Source organism: Musa acuminata, chromosome BXJ2-3, assembly GCF_036884655.1.
Source record: "Musa acuminata AAA Group cultivar baxijiao chromosome BXJ2-3, Cavendish_Baxijiao_AAA, whole genome shotgun sequence".
Taxonomy (NCBI): Eukaryota; Viridiplantae; Streptophyta; class Magnoliopsida; order Zingiberales; family Musaceae; genus Musa; species Musa acuminata.
In genome coordinates, this window is record NC_088340.1 from 10,104,912 (window position 1) to 10,122,814 (window position 17,903).

Consider the following 17,903-nt stretch of genomic DNA (forward strand, 5'->3'; position numbering starts at 1 on the left):
ACCCCGCAGGGGCGGCCGCCAGCGAGGCAGCACCACCTGCGGGCGCTGACTCGCGGGCAGAACCGCCCGCGGAGGCGGCGGCGCCCGAAGAGGGCGCCCACCCGCAGCGGCATCGCCGCCAGCGGGCGTGCCGCCTGCAGGCGAGGGCAGTGCCCTCGCCCCGCCGCACAGGCCGCCGCCGGCAGGGTGGCGGCGGCGGCAGCAGCGAAAAGGGGAAAGGGTATTAGGGTTTTCTGCGCAAAAGATAGTTTTGCCCCTCGGAATTTGAGAAATTCCAGTTTCTGTCTTTTGTCCAAATTACGAAAATACCCTTAGGAATTGAGAAATTCCCTATATATCCCTGATTTCAGAAAATATTAATTAATTAAAAGGTTTAGTTGATTATTATTTTTATTATTATCTAGTAGTCCTACATGATGATGATTATTTATACATGTGATGTATGATGAGTGGACGGATGATCATGGACCGTGTGATGTGTGTACTTGTGATTATTATTATTGAGGTCTGCGAACCTCCATTATATTTCTCGTTTATTGTCGGGCCTGCGTGCCTATGATTAAGTTGTAATCACATGAGGAGGCGCAGCGGGAGCGTGGAAGCCATAGCGGGACCCACGAGACGGACGATCGTGATGCATGGAGATGCATCAAGATGTCGACGGAACCAACGAGGACGAGATGGACGATCACAAGGCATGGAGATGCACCGTTGCACACATAGATCTTGATGTGAGTGATTAGGCCTACTGGCTCAGGCCTAATCATATTAGGTTGTGGTCCATGATCATCTGGTGTGATTGCTTATACACATACTAGATATGTATATATATTTGCATGCGATGTAGATATATATTAAATATGTATATGTGTGACATGTCATATTAGGAGACCAAATCATAGAAACATCTCTCGATAATATTAAGTCGGTAAACGTGAGGCAATTAGATTGACCCACGTGGCCTTCCATCGTTATGAGTAGGAACCGAATCCCGGTGTAGGTTGAGTTGGTCGAGTCCCTCGAGACTCACCTATATCGCGATTCGCTATCTTGCTTACGACATAGAGATGTCACCGGTGACCTGAGGGCATGATATGCTTGGTCGAGTCCCTCGAGGGTATATCATCAAATCAGACTCATCTTGTAACGAAGGTGTTGACTTAACCGAGCATCATGGTTGGTCGAGTCCCTCGAGGCCATGGTGATTCGGAGGCCGAACAGGACGGGAATCACAAGGAGTTGTGATCGGCAAGAGTTGTCTACCTTTTAGGCTTAGTGTGATTGGTCGAGTCCCTCGAGGTTACACTAAGACGCTGATTGGATCCTGATCCCCACTAGAAGTCTGCCGGAGACTTCCGTTTCACGTGCTGAGGGTGTCGCGTGACTCGTTAGTAAAATAGTGGGAGCATATTAAGATAGAAGTCCATATCTTGATAGTTTATTTCTTGCAAAATCTGCATGTTATTCATTTTTGCTACATCTTTATTTTCAGAAAATGTCGCTTTCAAATCCCTTACGTGGCATACTTGATGTCAACCGCCTCACTGGTCCAAATTATATGGATTGGCTCCGTAACTTGAGAATTGTTCTCACAGCGGAGAAAATCGTGTACGTCCTTGATACAGTGATGCCTACGCCCGAAGAAGGGGCAAGCGAGGATGAGATCGCTCGCTACGTGAAGTACATTGATGACTCCACTCTTGCTCAGTGCTATATGTTGGGCTCTATGACTCCAGAGTTACAGAGACAACATGAAAAGATGGATGCCAGATCCATTCTCCTACATGTCCGTAAATTGTTTGAGGAACAGGGAAGGACTCAACGATATGAGATATCCAAGAGCCTTTTCCGCGCTAGGATGACTGAGGGGACACCGGTTCAGAACCATGTCCTAAAGATGATTGAGTGGATAGAGAAACTCACAGGTCTAGGAATGGTCCTAGAGGATAACTTGTGTGTGGACATTGTGCTTCAGTCCCTACCAGATTCCTTTTCACAGTTCATAATGAACTTTAATATGAACAAGCTTGAGGTGACTCTCCCAGAGCTCCTCAATATGTTGAGGGAGGCAGAGAGTACTATTAAGAAAGAGAAGCCAGTTCTCTACACTGGTGAGACCAGAAAGAAAAGGAAAGCAGAAAGGTCCCTTAAGAAGGGAAAGGGCAAGGGCAAACAAGGTAAAGCAAAGGTTGCTAAGAAAGACCCAACAAAGGACAAAGGCCAGTGCTTCCACTGTGGTAAAGATGGGCACTGGAAGAGAAACTGCAAAGAGTACCTTGCAGAAAGGGCGAAACAAAAGCTTGATGAAGCTTCAGGTACATTCATGATCAGTCTCCATTTGTCAGACTCTTATGATAACACATGGGTATTAGATACCGGTAGTGCTTATCATATATGTAATTCGTTGCAGGTTCTGGCAAGGCCTAGGAGACTAGAGAGAGGCGAGATGGACCTCAAGATGGGTAATGGAGCAAAAGTTACTGTATTAGCTGTTGGCGAGGTCGCCCTACATCTGCCTAGTGGAGCTTTTATTGCATTAAATGCATGTTATTTTGTTCCTTCTATTATCAAAAATATTATCTCCATTTCATATTTAACAGTTAGTGGATATAAATTTGTTTTTGAGAACAATGGTTGTTCGATATTATTAGATGATAAGATCATCACAAAAGGAACATTGCATAATGGTTTATTTATGTTAGACACCACTCCACATATCATGAATATAAATGTGTCCAAAAGGAAACGAGATGAGTTGAACAGTGCATACCTGTGGCATTGTAGGCTAGGTCACATCCATGAAAGAAGGATTCAAAAGTTGCTAAATGATGGATATCTAGATCCATTCGACTATGTGTCATATGCAACTTGTGAGCCTTGCATTCGTGGAAAACTGACCAACTCTCCATTTAGTGGAACTGGAGAGAGAGCCACTGAGTTGTTGGAACTCATACATAGTGATGTATGTGGACCCATGTCAACTCATGCCATTGGAGGTTACTCCTACTTCATTACATTTACTGATGATTTCTCAAGGTATGGATATGTGTACTTAATGAAGTACAAGTCCGAGGCCTTTGAGAAATTCAGAGAGTATAAGAATGAGGTGGAGAACCAGACTGGAAAGAGTATCAAAACTCTTCGATCAGATCGAGGAGGTGAGTACTTAAGTACAGAGTTTACTCACTTCCTCAAGGACCATGGGATATTATCCCAATGGACACCTCCTTATACACCTCAGCTCAATGGTGTCTCTGAAAGGAGAAATCGTACATTATTAGATATGGTACGGTCCATGATGAGTTTCGCTGACCTACCCATCTTATTCTGGGGATATGCCCTAGAAACCGCAGCTTACCTTCTGAACAGAGTTCCAACTAAGTCGGTGGTGTCTACACCATATGAGATATGGAAAGGGAAGAAGCCTGATCTTAAAGTAGTTAAGATTTGGGGCTGCTCTGCCCATGTTAAAAGACACAACCCCGATAAGTTAGAATCAAGGACAGGGCGATGTAAATTTGTGGGATACCCCAAGGAAACTTGTGGGTATTACTTCTATCATCTCGAGGACCAAAAGGTCTTTGTAGCTAAGAGAGCAGTGTTCCTTGAGAAGGAACACATTCTTGGCGGAGACAGTGGGAGAATGATAGAGTTGAGTGATGTTAGAGAACCAAGCTCAGGCACCACTCTACAGCCCGAGTCTGTTCAGGTACCTAATACACAAGTTTCAACTTTACGCAGGTCTGATAGAGTATCTCATCCTCCTGAGAGATATGTGGGACATATTAGAGGAGAGGATGCTGAGGATATTGATCCTCAGACCTACGAGGAGGCTATTGTGAGTATAGACTCCGGGAAGTGGAAAGAAGCCATGAATTCTGAGATGGATTCTATGTACTCCAATAAGGTTTGGAACCTAGTTGATGCACCCGAAGGTATTGTACCCATCGGTTGCAAGTGGATCTTTAAGAAAAAGATCGGAGTAGATGGAAAGGTAGAGACCTATAAAGCAAGGCTAGTGGCTAAGGGGTATCGTCAAAGGCAAGGTGTTGACTACGACGAAACTTTCTCACCCGTAGCAATGCTAAAATCCATCAGAATTCTATTGGCTATTGCAGCACACTATGATTATGAGATCTGGCAGATGGATGTGAAAACCGCATTCCTCAACGGGAACCTGGAGGAGGAGGTGTATATGATGCAACCTGAGGGATTCTTGTCCAAGAACTGCCCAGATAAGGTGTGTAGGTTGCTTAGATCCATTTATGGACTAAAGCAAGCTTCCCGAAGTTGGAACATAAGATTTGATGAGGCAATCAGATCTTATGACTTCGTTAAGAACGAAGATGAGCCTTGTGTATACAGAAAGGTAAGTGGGAGCGCTATTAGCTTTTTGGTGTTATATGTGGATGACATCCTCATCATTGGGAATGACATAGGAATGCTATCCACAATAAAGGCTTGGTTATCTAGACACTTCTCCATGAAGGACTTAGGAGAAGCATCTTATATCTTGGGGATTAGAATCTATAGAGATAGATCCAAAAGGATGCTTGGCTTGTCCCAGTCCAGGTACATAGAAACTATTGTCAAAAGGTTTGGCATGGAAAATTCCAAAAGAGGTCTCATACCGATGAGACATGGGATATCGCTTTCTACGAGTATGTCCCCAAAGACTCCAGAAGAAAGGGCGAACATGGATATGATACCTTATGCCTCAGCAATAGGGTCTATCATGTATGCCATGCTATGTACTAGGCCTGATATAGCGCATGCTCTGAGTGTCACGAGCAGGTATCAGGCGGATCCAGGCTTGGAGCACTGGAAAGCAGTAAAGTGTATCCTTAAGTACTTGAGAAGGACTAAGGATCTTTTACTAGTATATGGAGGTAATAGCCTTAAGGTTGAAGGCTACACTGACTCAAGTTTTCAGTCTGATGTCGATGATAGCAAGTCGAATTCAGGGTATGTGTACACCTTGAATGGAGGAGCAGTGTGCTGGAAGAGTTCCAAGCAAGATACCACTGCTGACTCGACCACAGAGGCGGAGTACATTGCTGCATCAGATGCAGCAAAGGAGGGAGTCTGGTTGAAGAAGTTCATCACAGATTTGGGAGTCATGCCGGATAGTGAGGAGCCGATTTCCCTATATTGCGACAACAACGGGGCAATTGCTCAAGCGAAGGAACCTAGGTCTCATCAGAAATCTAAGCATGTTCTGAGGAGGTTCCACCTTATCAGAGAGATCGTGACCCGAGGAGATGTAGCAGTGGAAAGAGTTCCATCCGAAGATAACATTGCAGATCCACTAACAAAGCCATTGTCTCAGATTGTCTTTGAGCGTCACAGGGGTCTGATGGGGATCAGACACATAGGTGATTGGCTTTAGGTCAAGTGGGAGATTGCTAGTCATAAGTGCCCAACAAGCCAATCACGTGAGTGATGGCACGTGTGACTTGATACAGAATCTTTTTGCTTATTATATTTTGGCGTATATCACTTTATAACTATTGCATAAATGCATATGTATTGTGATGTCCTTGGATTTGTGCAATGGGAATCGGATCGTGATGAGATCACGATAATGAGATCGATTCACCTTTAAACACATATCCTAAATAATCCCGGTCATAGGTTACTCGAGAGGGACATCGTGATAACCGGATAGACTGGTGTGCTGTATACCCGTCCATATGATGGATGCAGCTGGTCTCATAGCTGCTCGTGTAGGGACACTAGGGATACAGTACAGGTGCTCATTGGAGAATGAGTTCACTGATTGATCCGCTTACGGAATGCTGGATGGTTGATGATGCCTTATTGTCAGACAACGATTCCGTAGTCCTAGTGGTGTATCTGGTTCTTAGACTTGAGACACCAAGGATGTCCTGTATGAGTGCTCCACTCTTTGATACCAGACTTATAGGTTTGGCTGTTCCCAGATCTAGTACAGCTGGTCATTGGGAGTGGTAGTCGACCTTACGAGGGCTATTGAGTGTCGATAGAGGATCATCCACTCTCGGTATCATGAGAGGAATATCCCATGTGTTCTTGCTCAGACAAATCCCTGGCCAGGGTCATTCGGGTTGAGAGAGAAAGAGTTCTCCGGGAGAATCCGATTAGAGCGAGACTCGAGTAGAAACCGTATGGGTCTGACAGCACCATGCTCGATATACGGTCTCTGGGATATTAGATGGATGAGGGACTATAGGTACATGGTAACTGAGGACAGACAGGTCCAATGAATTGGATTCCCCTGTATCGTCTGGGGACTACGGTGTAGTGGCCTAGTACTTCCGTAGTCGATGAGTCGAGTGAATTATTACAGAGATAATAATTCACTTAGTTAGAAGGAGTTCTGACAGGTATGACTCACGGCCAGCTCGATATTGGGCCTAGAGGGTCACACACATATGGTAGGCATTGCGATGAGTAGAGGTTCGGATATGAGATATCCGACGGAGCCCTTGTCTTATTGGATGCAGATCCAATACCCACTAGGGAAAGGACCCATTAGGGTTTTGACACGGGATCTCTATAAATAGGAGGGATTCACAGCCTCATAGGCTAGAGTCTTTGCTTGCCCTTCCTATTCTCCTCTCCCTCTCCACCTCAGAGTAGGCCTGGAGTTTTGAGGAGCGTCGTCGCAACCCTGCTGTGTGGATCACCGCTAGAGAGGAGGACGCTTGACCTCCTTCACCCTCTCCTAAGGATCTGCAAGGAAACAGGGATATACGATCTCCCTAGGTAACACAATCTCTATACGCAGTTTTGTGTTTTTGCGGATTTTGCGCACCAATCTTCGCACGACGATGAACATCCTTTTGGGAATCGGGGATTTTTGTTTTCTTGTTCTTCCGCTGCGCATATGATGTCGCCCCCCCTATGATTTCCCAACACCTTGGAGTTTGGGTCCAGTTCCTTCACCTGTAGTTCATGATGATCATGGGGGAGATGAACAAGAAGATTATGGTGAGAATACTAGTGATGATACACCTACAGTTGATGATGCTGAACCAACTGAACAGACACCTCCACCACCAGTTGAGATTCCATTGAGAAGATCCACTAGAGAGCGACAACCCTCTACCAGATATCCTCCACATGAGTATGTTATGCTTACTGACGGGGGAGAGCCAGAAACTTACCAAGAAGCTATTCTACATGAGAATAAGAGTGAGTGGGTTAAAGCCATGCAAGAAGAGATGAGATCCTTGCTTGAGAACCACACCTATGACTTGGTAAAGCTGCCGAAAGAGAAGAAAGCTCTCAAGAATAAGTGGGTTTATAAATTGAAGACTGAAAATAATAGCTCACAACAAAGATACAAGGCACGACTAGTTGTGAAAGGATTCAGTCATAAGAAAGGTATTGACTTTGAAGAAATATTTTCTCCGATTATGAAAATGTCCTCTATCCGAGTTGTTCTTGGTTTGGTTGCCCGCTTGAATTTAGAAGTTGAGCAACTTGATGTAAAAACAGCATTTCTTCATGGTGACTTAGAAGAAGAAATTTACATGGAGCAACCAGAAGGTTTCAAAGTCAAGGGAAAAGAAAATCTGGTATGTAAGCTTAGGAAAATCTTATATGGACTCAAACAGGCACCTAGACAGTAGTACAAGAAGTTTGATTCCGTTATGATGAGCCAAGGGTATGATAGAACCACATCTGATCATTGTGTGTTTATGAAGAAATTTTCATATGATGATTTTATTATTTTACTGCTATATGTTGATGATATATTGATTGTTGGCCATGATGTTAGAAAAATTGAAAAGCTTAAAAGAGAGCTAAGTAAGTCTTTTTCCATGAAAGACTTAGGATCGGTGAGACAAATACTTGGCATGAAGATTCTTCATGATAGGAATAAAAGGAAGATTTGGCTATCTTAGGAGACTTACATTGAAAAGGTTCTTGAAAGATTCAACATGAGTAAAGCCAAAGCAGTTTGTTCTCCACTTGCAGGTCATTTCAAGCTGAGTTCAAAACAATGTCCTACAGGTGAGAAAGAAAAAGAAGAAATATCCAGAGTGCCTTACTCGTATACAGTAGGCAGTTTGATGTATGCTATGGTTTGTACTAGGCCAGATATAGCTCATGCAGTTGGAGTTGTTAGCTGATTTCTCTCAAATCCTGGAAAGGAACATTGGGCAGTAGTGAAATGGATATTAAGATATCTAAGAGGTACTTCCAGGTTGTGTTTATGTTTTGGTAATGATGAACCTATGTTAGAAGGGTACACCGATGCAGACATGGCAGGTGATACTGATTCCAGGAAGTCCACTTCGGGATTCTTGATGACATTTGCAGGAGGAGCAGTCTCTTGGCAGTCTAAGTTACAGAAGTGTGTTGCTCTATCAACCACAGAAGTAGAATACATAGCAGTTACTGAAGCCTGCAAGGAAGCTTTATGGATGAAAAAGTTTCTACAGGAATTGGGCTTGAAACAGGAAGGATATACTGTTTACTGTAACAGTCAAAGCGCTATTCACCTCTCCAAGAATTCAACATACCATTCTAGATCCAAGCATATTGATGTGAGATATCACTGGATTCGTGATGTGCTTGAGATGAAAGAATTACAATTGGAAAAGGTGCATACCAATGATAATGGTTCAGATATGTTGAGAAAGTCTTTGTCTAAGGAGAAGCTTGAAGCATGTAGGCGAAGAGCGGGCTTGGTACAACCCATCATATGAGCTGGAGGGGAAGAATTATTGGGTCCAGTCCATATGTGGGCTTGGACAATTTGGGTCATAAGCCCAAATCAACTAATTGGATATTAGAGAGAACGAAATTAGGGTGAGATTAGAGTAAGAGCGTGCAGCGTGCAGCGGCGCGCAGAGAAAAAAGGAGAGAGAAATAGAGAGAGAAAGTAAGGTTTCTGAGTTTTTTTGCTTGACGATCGGTGGCCAAACGTTGTCAGTTTCGGCCCAAATTTTATGTGGAGAATCCTTGCAGCAAACTCTACAATCCTAACGGTGTTGATCTATAGTTTACCCTCTCTAAGGTACTTTCCTGCGATATCTACTTTGTGAGACCTAGAATTCTCTTCGGAGGAGATCCACCTATGTGCTGAAGATATGTTATTCTTGAGCCAAGATCTATGTTCTTGATGTTATTCTGATCCTCTAGTTATTCTAGAGAAGACCTACTGTAAACCTATTATCATTATTATTGATAGTGGAAGTTTGAGGTGGACTACGGTCCCATGGTTTTTCCCACATTGGGTTTTCCACGTTAAAAAGATTTGGTCTCACTGTGTGATTGATTTATTGCTCTATTGTTTATGTTGTGCTGATTGATATTAGCATTTTGATATCAAGTTGGTATTTTGATGAGGAACCTATTTTGATATACAAAGAGGGAAAAGAATTATTCCGCATTAACAGGTTTCTTCCCAACAGTAGTAACCCCCAACACAGGTGGTGGTACCGCTAGGACCCGGGAAACCCGGGATGAGACCTTTTTTGGCTTTATTTTTGAAGCCAATTTGGGTCTATAAATACTCCAACTATTCCTGCATGGAATAGCAAGAAATTTGAGCAAAACTCTATGATGCTAAAATTATCAACCTTATTAGAAAGTTGAGTTCCCTCCTCCTAAAATATAGAGAGAGTTTTAAGGGAGGTGTGTGAGGGAAACTTTATAAAAAAGGGGTGTAAAGGTTGTCTCATAAATCTATGAAAACGAGGTGTAAAAGGGTAGTTGACCTTCGCTCATTGAAGGAATATCGTTAGTGGATGCCGGTAGCCTCGACGGAAGAGAAATCGACGGGTTGGATGTAGGTCACAACGACCGAACCACTATAAAAATCTGATTTACATTTATTTCTTGTTATTTACCTTTACATTACAAATTGATTTCTTATTCTCACTACGCTCTTATACACTTTAAGTTGACATCTTCCGAGATCAATTTTAATCGAAACAAAAGATTTTTGAACGACATAGTTTTTACTGCTACACTAACTGACCCCCCCTCTTAGTGTCGACTCATTCCTAATAATTTCAGGAAAGCTGTTGCTTGTGCTAATGATGTCATATGCATAAACTAGTAAGTATATGGTATGTCTATCATCGCATAAACAAGGAGCTCTCAAATTTTAAATCAACAAAGCCAATAAACATTAGGAATGAGCCAAGATCATTGTACTAGACTCTTGGAGCAGCCAAGATCATTGTATACATGGATAGGATGTTGTGGGTGAACAAAGTGAGGGGTTGTTGTAGAGAGACATCATTAGTCAAGGTCTTTTGCAAGAAAATATTATTAACATCTAACTATCATAAGTGCCAACATTAAGTGGGAAAAAACACATAAAGATAAGTCAAATTATCATTGATTTGATTATATAATTAAAGGTTTATGTAAAATCAATATTCGATCGTTGATGAAACTCTATAACTACTAGGCGATTGGATGACATAAGCGGCCATGTGGGATTACAAAGTAAGGTATCATATTCCGACACATATGTGATGCTAGTGAGAGGATTTTTATGCTTGAGTGATGGAGAGCTTGTGGTGGTGTAGAGATCATGGATTTGATGTAGTTTAATGGTATTATTTTTGGAGATTATTTTTGGAGCATGTTATCATTTGATGTTTAGTCCCAATAGTATGATTGAGTTATGTTTATGGTATGACAGTTGGTGATGAGTTTGTGACACACACATAATCAAGCTAATGCATAGTAGTGTCACTTGACCAATAAGAAGACAAAGGCATCTCTTATTGTGTTATGACGTAACTACAATTGGTGATACAAAGTTATCTGATGAAGAGGTGTGATAATGTAAAATAGGAACAATAAGAGAGTAGGGATATGGAGGAGAGCTAGTGATTGAGTAACAAAACATAGAACTTGTTGGTCCAGCCCATATGTGGGCTTGGACAATTAGGCCTATTGAATCCAAATCATTAATCAAATGAAAGAAATTAAATAGAGAGAGATATATATATATATATATATATATATATATATATATATATATACATATATAGGGTTGTGAGAGGGAGAGAGAAAAAGAAAGAGAAAGATTAGGATTTTGAGTTTTCTGCTTGACAGTAGCCAAACGTTGTTAGTTTTAATCCAAATTTTATGTGAAGAATTCTTGCAGTAAACTTTACAATCCTAATGGTGTTGATCTATAGTTTATCCTCTCTAAGGTACTTTCCTGCTATACTTATTTTGTGAGACCTAGAATTCTCTTACGAGGAGATCCATCCTATGTGAAAGTTTGAGGCGGACTATGGTCTCATGGTTTTTCCCGCATTGGGTTTTTCACATTAAAAGATTTGGTCTCACTATGTGATTGATTTATTGCTTTATAATGTGCTGGTTGAATTTTCATTTTGATATGAAGTTGGTAGTTTGATGAGGAACCCATTTTGATAGAAAAAAATTATTCTGTTTTAATAAGTTTTTCCTAACAGAACTGAGAAGAGATAGTTTTGATATGTATCCATATAAATCTAATAATAAATGGATGTGGTGGTGATCCTCACCACCGAAGAAGTAAGGATTTCAAATGGAAAGTTATATTCAACAAATATAACATGGCGAGATATAAAGAGCTTGTTAATTTGAGGATTAAAATATCAAAAAATATAATGTTTAAGGGAGAACTTGATAAAGACATTATCTAGATCTAGGTTCTAAATTGTGTGAGGTATATAGACGAAGCCAGGGATTGTGATTTGAAGGCTTGTGAAACAATTAGTTAAATAGTGACCGGAGTTATAAGTTTGGGGTAGGCATGTGATTCATGAGGTGAACAACGGTTTCAAAGGTTGTTGGCCAAAAGGAAAGCAACAGGTGATAGAGAGAGATCGATTTCAATCAGTCCTCTATGTTCTTGTTTGATGGAGCTAACAAGTTGGAGTGTACGTGATGACAACTCAAGATAATTCACAAGTCAAAAGGTAGGATGGGCTTGGTATTCTTCACCTTCTTCATTTTTTAGTAAATTATCTTAATGATGGACCCGAAGAAGCTTTCAATTACATATCAAAAAACGAGTGAAAACTGACGTAAATTTATATTTTTATTTAAGATGGTAGAGTCATGTATATTTGGTGAAAGAATCCAAAAAAATAACATAAAATCTGAAATTTTCAAAGAAAATTACTAGTGTAGGACTCCAAATAGCATAAATAACTCTAAGCAGTTTAGAGATAGATATAGAAGATGCTCCGAAAGGTAATCTAACTTTTATTACCAAGATAAGTCACAATGAGGAACTTTTATTGATTCTAAAATTGTAAGGGAGTAAAGAGAGGTTAATTGTGGACCAAGGATATCTCAATGTTTAGATCTTTTATAGGAAAGATCTTTTATAGGAAACAAGTCAGCAAAGAACTCAATAGAAGTATTATTTTATCTGTAAAACTGAGAGATATAGATAATATTTTTTTTATGTGAAATGTATATAAAATATCATCGAGTTTAAAAATGATCGTGTGTAAATTAAATGATATGTGACTAGTGTGATCAAATTTTGGTATCATCTCTAACGATGATATGTTCATTCCTACCATAGTTATGGATGGATATATTCATAGGTCAAAGATTTCGTAATGTGAAGCATCAAAGCCAACGATTTAGTTGCCTTGATGAGTAGTCAAACGATTATGATGTTTACTCGAGAGCAATTGGATGTGACGTTGGGCTTTGGTCGAGATCAACTTAGTTTTGTTGTATGGCAACTTTATCACACAATTGGCAGATGACACTTCACAGATTGTTATTATTACAACATTAGGACTTGTGATAGTAATTATTGGGGTTGAAGTTGTTTCCTGGATTTTCTTTGGGAGACTTCTTATTTGACCTTCGTTCTTATTTTGTTAGTTGTCCTTCCCTTTGAACTTTTAGTTGAACTAGGTTGTAATTACTAGTCTTATCTTCTTTTCTTCTCATTTCAAATATATTTCATGATCAAACAGTTTGTCCTACAATTTTTCAAATAACATCGGTGAGTCATACACTTGAATTAAAACTACCAGCTACTTATTATCATTTCTTAGGTCATTGAGGGATATCGACGATGATTTTTTCATCACTGAAAGAATAACCTATTAAGATCAAACCATCTATAATAATTTTTTTAAATTTCAATAGTTACCACTTGGGCTACTACAATGGGGGACCTTAACTCTCTTTTAGTAGGAGTAATAGATAAACAAGAGAAGGTTGAGGATGCCGTCAACATGGTAGAGGGAAGACGATAAAGACACCATTGAAGAATTCAACGAGGAATAAGTCAAGAAAAACTTTTGCCTGTAAAGAACCCCAAGATAGGTAGCGCCTTCCGTTCTCCAAGAATCATACAGGTTCGATGGGTGAGAAGGAGAAGAGGGCGATGTTGTGGTAGTTGTCTTAGGAGAGAGAGATCATTGTCCCGAAGTAATAATAGGAGACATATACTTACTTAAAGCAAAAGGGTTATGATACCATGAAATAGATATTACAATTTGAATAATGCATCAATGATATGTTGAAGACGTATGTCGATCATTTCTTTGTTGGTGGGAGAGATGAAGATACAGTCATAGATAAGAGAGTGTCTTAACGAATATGAAGAGTGGGAGGTGTTGTAGATACAGTGTCTTACGAAAGCAACGAATATGAAGAAAAGGAGTCTTAAAAGACGAAGATACAATGTCTTCTGAAGGTAATAAATACGAAGAAAAGGAGTCTTAAAAGACTAGAAGTCATGTTTACAGTGCTCCACTTATTTCCTCAAAGATAAAAAGTCTAATTTAAGATAATACATGCCTAGGAACTCTCACTGGCATAACGGTGCTTACGTTACATGACCTTGCTAAGTCCTTACTGCATACTGGTAGCTTCCACGATGACATATTATTGAGATGCAGGAATTGGATGAGGATCGACTGTTGATGTTCTTAAGATGTAGGAATGGGAAGAGCCATGGCCTTCATGGCTTCAAATCTCGGTTCCTTGGCCTGAAACTTCTGAATCACGTAGAGCTTCATGTAATCCTCGAACACAAACCTGGGATACACCGCCGCCACGTCGTCCTTCTCGGCTTCCTTCTGCACCAGGGAGGGCGCCGGGAAGACGACGGCGTCGCTGCCCGGGTTGTAGAACGAGGCGATGGACATCCTGTTGCCGTCCGTCTGCGCCACCACCCGGTGCAACACGCTCTTGTACTTGCCATTCGTGATGACCTGCACGGAAGAATCCAGTGTTAATGCTGTTTAAGCGTGTAGTGGCGCAGACCGGGTGGAGATCGCAAACCTCAAGCTGATCCCCGAGGTTGACGACGATGGAGTGGCGCATCGGGGGCACGTCGATCCACTGGCCGTCCTTGAGGAGCTGGAGGCCGCAGACGCGGTCGTCTTGGAAGAGCAGGATGATGCCACCGGCGTCAGTGTGAGCTCGCAGGCCCTTGATGAGCTCCGGGCGAGGGCATGGCGGGTAGCTGCTGACCTTGGTCCCAAAGCTGGGACCTTTGGACCCGCAGAAGGCCTTCTTGAGGTAACCCTTCTCCAGCCCCAGATTCTCGCAGAGCAGATCCAGAAGACGCTCAGCCAGCATCTCCAGCTTTGCTGCGAATTCCTTCATCACCTTCCTGAAAGTGGAAGGCCTCGAGGTCAGAGAGCATGATACAATCGATAGCAGTGTTGCGAGAGCTTTTGAATCAGTACCGGTAGTCGTCGCCCATGTCGACCAACTCGGGCATGTTGGAGACGGGGAGATGGCGCAGGAAGAAGGTGCTCTCCCAGTCCACGTCGGTGACCTCGGACTTGGATCCATTCTCCAGCGCCTTGCTCGCGAACTCTTTGAACTTTTGCTCCCTGCATTTCCTGTAGTGCTCCTTGGTCAGCCTCTCCACCTCGTCCATCAGCTCGGGTGAGATGCCATGGTTGAGCAGCTACAGGAGAGAAGCCAATGGAAGCCACCAACATTAGCAGTGGAGCTGGACATGAGAACATTCTCCTAAGGGAAAGAAACAGAGCAAACCTCAAAGAAGCCCCATTTCTCGCAAGCATCACGGAGGAGCTCCATTGCCTTCTCCCTCTCCCCGCCTTGGAGCTTTTCCATGTTGATGACCGGGAAGGAGCAGTCCATTTCCTCTCTTTTACTTCACTACCCCTTGCTCGTCTTTTCGCACTTGAGTGAGAGGCGTCTCGCTCCCTGTGCTATTTATAGCGGCTGGGAGAGAGCGACAGGGGTATGAACGGCTGCAAAATCGGAGAACAGCACTCGTGGTGGGAGTGTTGGATCCCATCTCCGCTGGTCCCTCGACTCGCGTGGTGTGATGGCTGGGAGAGCGGAAGAAGCCATAGCCTGCTTTTGACGAGACTTTGGCGCTGCTGCTACTGCAAAGTTGAAAGGAATGTTGTGTCCATATGTGCAAGTGGATGGAACTAGTGTTGCAGAAGGTAACACCTCACTGAAATCTTGGAGATAAGGTCCCAGTTGGTGCATTTGTTAGAACGCCCCTCTCGTCATTTGCCTGGAAGCTTCGTGCTGTGGCGTGAACAAACGAGACTCGTCTGAGCAAATGTGTCAAAAGTAGGGAAAATATTTCTAGCTGGGTGAATAGTTTCTTCAACCTCAGCTTCATCTTTACGACTTGATACTAACAACGTATCGTGGGTCACTGCGTCGCTCTCGAATCCGTCTCTGTTATGCATATTTGTCGTCTCAAGGTGCCGTCCGGAGGAGGCCATCTCATGCATGCACGCCTGATTCATCTCCATTTCTTTGGTTCCTCGCGCAGTCGTTAACTCGGTGACAGGTAACTCCAAACCACAGCCTCAAAGGTTCCTTTCTCATCCTAACCCTTCATGCCTCTGCCCCAGTGGAAATTGGATACGTATGTAAGCATCAATGCCGCCGAATAGACACGGCATTCTTGGTGTTGCCGATACATCTTTCAGAGTGGAACTATTGCCCACACCGTTGCTTTGCTTCTCTCCTGAAGTCTCATCTGTCATTTCGTCGAACACTCGGTGTGTCCTCGAGAGCTCTGGGCGACAGCGGTGTGGCATCGACCCCGCCGCCGTGTGCTCCTGCTCGTGCACCTTTCACCTAATCCGCGACATGTGCCCGCCCACATGACACGGCACGAGGTTGTGGGAGTCGGTTCGGGCGCCGCGCGCGCGACACAGCATGTTGCACGGCGCTGCCATCCCACCGCCGTGTGCCCCCACGATCGGGACCTCCGGTCGGTTTACCACGTCCGTGACATGTTCGACGGAAGTAGTGCCGAACCGGTGATGTGGTAGTACGACTCAACCCACTCAGTGGTTTCATATTATGATGAGATTGGATAGGAGATAGGGGATAGGGGGTGGGGTTTAGTTTAGCTCCCAAATGACAGGGGTTCGTAGGATGAGATGCAAGCGCACCCTATCTGTTGTCCCTTCTCCGAAAGCCAAAAAAGAGGACGTGAGAAAAAGTTGGCGTCGCCAACCTTTGGTACCTGATAAAAGGATCTCCGAATAAAGATCGGCGGGAGGGGACTAAATTAACCGGCGTTGCTCGTCGGTCAAGCGCTTGCTTTACGGCCTCTGTGGTCGACTCCTCCCGCACTCGCCCCCAACATGTTCGACGAAAGTGACTCTGCAAAGCAAGACGGCGTGCGTGCATGCACGCCTTGCCCCCTTCTTTCGTTGCCTTTTTCACCCAGACGGCTCCCCCCTCCCAACTCGGCATGACGAAGTTGATGAAGCTGTAGAAGAAGTGTGTCCGATTTAGCCATTCCTTTAGGAAAATTTAGGTGTCGTTGGATTCCTTTTAATCCTTTCAAGAGCATGTAAATTAATAACGTTTCTTCTTCTCCCATTCTTTTACCTATTTTTTTCTTTTTTCCCTGCAGTTATTATCTAATTTATTACTTATTAAGTTATGTTTTTATAATCTAAGCCGGAACTCAGATCCAACCTTCCGAACATGAACAAATCTATATCAATCCCTACAAAATTATATGCTCCGCTTAAGTTAATAAATAATATAAATAATATGATTAGCTTTTTGAATAAGAGTTATCTATTAAGAATGTACATTAAAAGTCATTTTATAGTGAGCTTCACGTGTCGTCACCTCCACAAAAGACTTTGGTCATTAAGTACATGGTGTGTATTTTCCAAACTTGAATTCAATTGTTGCATGTAGAATCTAAGACATAACCTATTAAATCATGCGATATTGGTTGAACGATAGTGAGATAATGATTATCTTTATATTAAGATGCTAATTATTTAACATCAAGATATCAATCATCTAACATAAGATATCGACTATCAAACTCTTAGGTATTGTTTACTTAACATCGAGACGTTTGGTGTTGATCATCTGATATCGAGATATTAGCCTCTTAACATATAGTGTTTACTATCTAATGTCGAGGTGTTAATCATCATCATACCTCTAACACTAGTTTTCCTATTGATTTCTCTAGTCTTATCTTATAATTTATAATTTAATTGTTGTACATTTTTATTTCTTTAGTTTTCCTCGTGTTATTTCCTAATTCATCCTTTGTTTTTCTTATCTTATAATTTTTAATTTAACGGTTGCATACTTCTTACTGATTTCTGATTTCTCTAGTTTTCGTCGTGTTATTTCCTAATTCACCCTTTTTTTTCTTGAAAGTTAGCCACTAAACACCACTCACTCACGGGCATCTCTCGCCATCCTTACTTTCCCATCGCAAAGAAATCTCCTCCGTCCATTTCCATCTTGACGGCCCCCACTTCGCTCCGTAGGTGCCCCGTCATCCGTCTCAACCGAGGCATCGTACGGACCAATTCACTCAGCGACGGAGGTGGACCCCACCACAGACATCACGAGCCCAAGGATGCCGCGGTGGGATCGGTGGTTCTCCTGGACCCTGTCGTCCCCCGAGCTCTACTCCCCTCCTC

The 17,903-nt window shown here is 42.6% G+C and overlaps 1 protein-coding gene across 1 annotated transcript; it reads right to left on the bottom strand.

Annotated features, from left to right (window-relative positions):
• Positions 1 to 13,632: 13,632 nt before the first annotated feature.
• LOC135607335 (1-aminocyclopropane-1-carboxylate oxidase 3-like) lies at positions 13,633 to 15,155 on the bottom strand. The gene is made up of 4 exons (XM_065099088.1): positions 14,995 to 15,155; positions 14,679 to 14,905; positions 14,269 to 14,602; positions 13,633 to 14,198 (listed from the first exon to the last, which is right to left on the bottom strand). The coding sequence occupies exons 1-4, from the start codon at positions 15,100 to 15,102 to the stop codon at positions 13,914 to 13,916; spliced, it is 954 nt and encodes a 317-aa protein (XP_064955160.1). The 5' UTR covers positions 15,103 to 15,155; the 3' UTR covers positions 13,633 to 13,913.
• Positions 15,156 to 17,903: the final 2,748 nt, after the last annotated feature.

Coding starts and splice junctions, on each gene's coding strand:
- LOC135607335 (XM_065099088.1), bottom strand. CDS start 15,102: ATGGACTGCTCCTTCCCGGTCATCAACATGGAAAAGCTCCAAGGCGGG. Junction 14,603..14,678: donor GACATGGGCGACGACTACCG/GTACTGATTCAA, acceptor TTCCACTTTCAG/GAAGGTGATGAAGGAATTCG. Junction 14,199..14,268: donor ACCTCGGGGATCAGCTTGAG/GTTTGCGATCTC, acceptor TCTTCCGTGCAG/GTCATCACGAATGGCAAGTA.